Source organism: Nymphaea colorata, chromosome 11 (assembly GCF_008831285.2).
Source record: "Nymphaea colorata isolate Beijing-Zhang1983 chromosome 11, ASM883128v2, whole genome shotgun sequence".
NCBI classification, from domain to species: Eukaryota; Viridiplantae; Streptophyta; class Magnoliopsida; order Nymphaeales; family Nymphaeaceae; genus Nymphaea; species Nymphaea colorata.
This window is the reverse complement of record NC_045148.1, coordinates 628,037-632,845: the sequence shown is the minus strand read 5'-3', so window position 1 is coordinate 632,845 and position 4,809 is coordinate 628,037. Positions and strand designations below refer to the sequence as shown.

General features: G+C 42.2%; 1 protein-coding gene across 1 annotated transcript; it reads left to right on the top strand.

The window, feature by feature from the left end:
- Positions 1 to 274: 274 nt before the first annotated feature.
- On the top strand, positions 275 to 4,503 carry LOC116263704 (laccase-14-like). The gene is made up of 6 exons (XM_031643439.2): positions 275 to 485; positions 769 to 920; positions 1,096 to 1,340; positions 1,461 to 1,589; positions 2,832 to 3,782; positions 4,181 to 4,503. The coding sequence occupies exons 1-6, from the start codon at positions 378 to 380 to the stop codon at positions 4,360 to 4,362; spliced, it is 1,767 nt and encodes a 588-aa protein (XP_031499299.1). The 5' UTR covers positions 275 to 377; the 3' UTR covers positions 4,363 to 4,503.
- The last annotated feature ends 306 nt before the right edge of the window (positions 4,504 to 4,809 follow it).

The following is a 4,809-nucleotide window of genomic DNA, read 5'->3' as shown; positions in this document are numbered from 1 at the left end:
AGCTCTGTGCATCTACCTTTTGGAAACCCGAGGTAAACTCCTCCGATTCTAAAACCACCTTCCACTCAACACAAGTCCAATCCGAGTCAGATCCTGCTTCCCTTATGCAACCAACAAGTAGAACCTAGGGAGCACCACCTAAGAGTCATACTGAAAGGAAGGACAGGATCTTGGCAAGGGAACCCACCTAATCCAGCTGCAGGAAAAAAAAGCCAAGAGCTTCCGTCACCTATATCAAAATTAAAGGTCAACCAACATTTGACAGAAAACAACCTCAATCTTCTTGTTTATGGCCAAACCAGGAAGCAGGGCCTTGTTATATACACTGCGTCCAACTTCAACTTCTCAGCTACGAAGTGGTCGGCCAGGCGACAGACATGGACTCCTACAGGGCCGTTCTCCTCCTGCTGCTTCTCTTCTGCCTTGCCTTCTGCTCACTCCCATCGCAGGCCGATTGCAGAACTACTCACTACCATGACTTCGTTGTAAGTTCTCCTTACTTCCCCTGCAGGCCGCATTCTTTTCCTGATGATTTCAAGACTGGAACCATTCATCTGGGGACTTGGCGCAACGTTGATCAGTTCATGTCAGAGAAATGTGCACGATTCATTTCAATATTGCTCTACTCTTTTGATTTTAATCCTTGTTTTCTAGAAATTGCAGAGCATTCTTCCGTTTGAATGCTAATAGTTTTTCATTGACGTGAACGTGAAGATAAGACCCATTTTGGTATAATCTATGTTCCTCGACATAATCCCTTTCCTGCAGGTGGCTCCAACCAATTACACGCGACTCTGCAGCAGCAAGAATATCTTGACCATCAACGGCAAGTTCCCAGGGCCAACTTTGTATGTAAACAAGGGAGACAGGTTGATTGTGAACGTAGTCAACTTGGCTCCTTGGCCTCTCACTATCCACTGGTATGTGGCCTACCTTGACATGACTTCTTCTCTTCCTTTTAAACTAATTCTGGCAAAATTCGGATCATTTCCGGCGAGTCTTTTCCGACGATCCTTTTGGTTGAGATCACGAGGCACGAATAATTAATTTTAGTGTCGCCGCGGGTGTATTAAATTTGGTAAAGGAATGAAACAGGCATGGACTACTGAACCCGGGGAACCCTTGGTCGGATGGGCCGGAATACATCACCATGTGTGGCATCCCGGCAGGAACAAATTTTACGCACGATTTACATTTTAGCGAGGAGGAAGGGACCATCTGGTATCATGCTCATAGTGACTGGACCCGTTGGACGGTCCACGGTGCTGTTGTGGTCTATCCCAAAGTTGGAGCCACCTATCCATTCCCCAAGCCGGATAAGGAGTATGAAGTTGTCATAAGTAAGCTGCTACTTCTCTCCCTCTCTCTCTCTCTCTCTCTCTCTCTCTCTCTCTCTCTTTATATATATATATATATTAGAAAAGAAAATTGAACTTCATTTTTACTATGAATGACACAAGGTGAATGGTGGAAAATTGATGTGATGGCCATGCTGCACGAAAAAATATTGACTGGGGCAGACTTCAACAAATCGGACGCATTCACCATAAATGGCCAACCAGGTGACCAGCACAATTGCTCTGAAGAAGGTTAGTATTGCATTCTCTTGATAAGTTAAAAAATCTTTTGATGTAGAAGTGTTTGAACAAAACACTTATATGGAATGGGTGGATCCTTTCAATAGTTCAGCTTTCAACCCAATGAATAGTGCTTTTAATCCGAATTTGTTCATGTGTCTGCGTGTACAAACCAGTTTTGGGTGAGCAAGAGGTTCATCTCTACCACCCAAATGAGACCCGAAAGCCCCTCAGTGCTCCTGCTTCCAGGGTCTTAAGTTGTCTTGACATCAACAGTAACAGTGTACACCCCACATTAGCCGTTTACTTTTCACCAACACAAAACTCAGGGCAAAGCTGCCACCGGCCGTTCAAAGCCACAAACAAGAAAGGCCTAACTTTGCAAGTTAGTTTGCAACAGCAATATTCTAAGTTGGTAGCTAAGACATTTTATGCTTTGAGACCAGAATTCACTCCTTACTGAGGTGCCTATTTGAGAGGAAGCCTTTAGTGGTGGGTGACAAGATGGAACGGTAGTAATACTCGGTTCCAAAGGAAAAACAATCTCTCAAGGCGCTTCATGGAGAAAGAAAACAAAACAAAGTCACTTTTCGTAAAGAAATTTTTTGTTAACCACGGTTGGTCTTGACAGCCTTGTTTGTCAACAAGTGCCAAGAAACAGCAGCTTATATCAAAACTTAGGAATCTGGACTGTGTTTTTGTTATTACTCTAAAAGTTCGACGCCCTTTTCTAAATATTTTGCTTTTAATTTTTGAAGTTACTAGAGATGTCAATATATTCGATTTAAACTGGATATCTGACCCAATTGTTTCTAAAAAATTGGATATGGGGAAAAAATTAATATTTGATTATGAACTGGATCAAATTAGAATTTGAAAAATGACATCCAATCAAATTCGGATTCAAATTTGAATAATACATTAATATTCAATCAAATTCGGATAAGATTTAGTTTTAAATAAATATCATGTCTAATGCTCTTACTTGTTTAAAACCAGTCCGATTCGGTTCAAAATTCAGATTCAGATTGGATTAGACTGTAAAATTAAATTTCAGATTCAAATATAACTTTTCTTTATTCATAGTTGAATCTGAATTTTAGTGGATATGAATGTTAGGAAACGCAGAGATATTCAATTCAAATTTGATCCAATGACGTTTCTAGTTATGACCCATTGCAACTGTTAAAAGCTTGTATCGAGAGGTTCGGTTTGAGCGTAACGATATTTTCCTGATTGTCGCCCTTTGCGCAGGAATGACTCGGTTTGACTTTGAGCATGGCAGAACCTACCTTCTTCGCCTTGTCAACGGCGCAATGACAACCGGCCACTTCTTTGGCATAGCAAATCACACACTTAAGGTTGTTGGTAGGGACGGATCGTACCTCAAGCCTTTCGACACCGACTTCGTCGTCATCAGCCCAGGGCAGACTATGGACATTCTGGTGCAGGCCAACCAGACGGAGGGCCTTTACTACATCGGCCTCAATCCTTACATTGCTACCAGCGAAACTCTGTATTTTGACAGCACGGTGACCACGGCTTTAGTGGAATATGAAGGTTCCAACACCACCTCCCAGAGCTCCATCCCCTTTCCTGATCTTCCTGGAGTTCTCGACACCAAAGCGGCATATGATTTTGTGGTGCAAGAGCGGAGTCTGGCATCAGAGGAGCATCCCATCGATGTCCCAATGGAGGTCGACTCCAGGTTTATGTTCACTGTGTCCATGAACTTACAGCGCTGTCCAAATGACAGCTGCAAAGGCGTATTGGGCACCAGGTTCTCCTCAAGTATGAACAATGTATCATTTGCCAACCCTTCCATCGACATTCTGGATGCCTACTATCAACACGTCAAGGGTATTTACACCACCGATTTTCCGAGCTATCCACCCTATCTGTACAATTTCACGGATGAGGACCTTCCGGATAGTCTAAGATATCCTGAGATTGGAACGAGGGTGAAGGTGTTGAACTACAATGAAACAGTGGAGATCGTGTACCAAGGAACGACTGTCTTGCAAGCGATCAATCATCCGATGCACCTACATGGGTATGATTTCTATGTGGTGGGGCGGGGTTTTGGAAACTTTGATCCCGATAAGGACCCGTTGAACTACAATTTGGTTGATCCACCACGGGAGAACACGGTTGGAGTCCCATATGGTGGTTGGGCTGCCCTGAGATTCAGAGCAAACAACCCAGGTAATTGTTACATCACTTCTCTTTTCCATTCCCTTGTTCTGCCTAGAATTGTTCACATGTGAAGCAAAACAACTGCTTGTAATAGAAGCAAACACTTGAACCATAATGTACATGTTTCTGATAAGAGTCATAGTAATGACATGTTATTAATCAATTAGCTACATAACCCCACTACACATCTCCATCATCTAGGTACTACCTGGTTTGGCCTACCTGCTCTCTGTTTTGCTCTTACATGCTAAACATGTATTTCCAAAAGTAAATATCGTTTCTGCCTAACTTTTACCAAGAAAATGAATTTTTGGAGAACATCAACTGTTACCTCATTGTGATTGTAACTTTATGTAGTTCTAAGTGATCTATCGCTTGACTGTTTTTTATTTGTTTTCAACGTACAGGTGTTTGGCTCCTGCATTGCCACTTTGAACGCCATTTTACGTGGGGAATGGCAACCGTATTTATTGTGAAGAATGGTCCTACAAATGAGACGAGCTTGTTGCCTCCTCCTTCATATATGCCCAAGTGCTCAGATGCACAAATTATTGACAACAGTGGGGGCTATGACCCATTTGATCAGTGAAATTAAGGACACCACACTTGCAATCTTGAAATATTTTATGTAAAACTATGAGTGTCTAGTCGTAGTATCTTTTCTCATAAATAGTTACAGACTTTGTTACAATACAGCTTTTCATGTTATAAAGGGAGTTAATTTCTCTCCCTCTCTCTCTCTCTCTCTCTCTCTCTCTCTCCCCCCCCCCCAAAAAAAAAAAAAAAAACTACAGCTTCCTGGTGTAACCAACTAAACTATCAAAACTCCACTCAAATTATTTGTTTGAAATAGCGCGAAATGCAATAAGTACCATGTTCATCTTGTGAGAACTAGCAGCCTGTCTGTGGGACCAAGTAAGGTTTCACAAACTTTTGAGGGCCATCAATTGCTGAAGGCAGTTAACTGTACTCCTCTAAGGCAGGAGAAAGCATAAAGGTTTTGCTAACCAGAATTCTGCCAACATGTGGCAAGTTA

Coding starts and splice junctions, on each gene's coding strand:
- LOC116263704 (XM_031643439.2), top strand. CDS start 378: ATGGACTCCTACAGGGCCGTTCTCCTCCTGCTGCTTCTCTTCTGCCTT. Junction 486..768: donor CTCACTACCATGACTTCGTT/GTAAGTTCTCCT, acceptor CCTTTCCTGCAG/GTGGCTCCAACCAATTACAC. Junction 1,341..1,460: donor GGAGTATGAAGTTGTCATAA/GTAAGCTGCTAC, acceptor GAATGACACAAG/GTGAATGGTGGAAAATTGAT.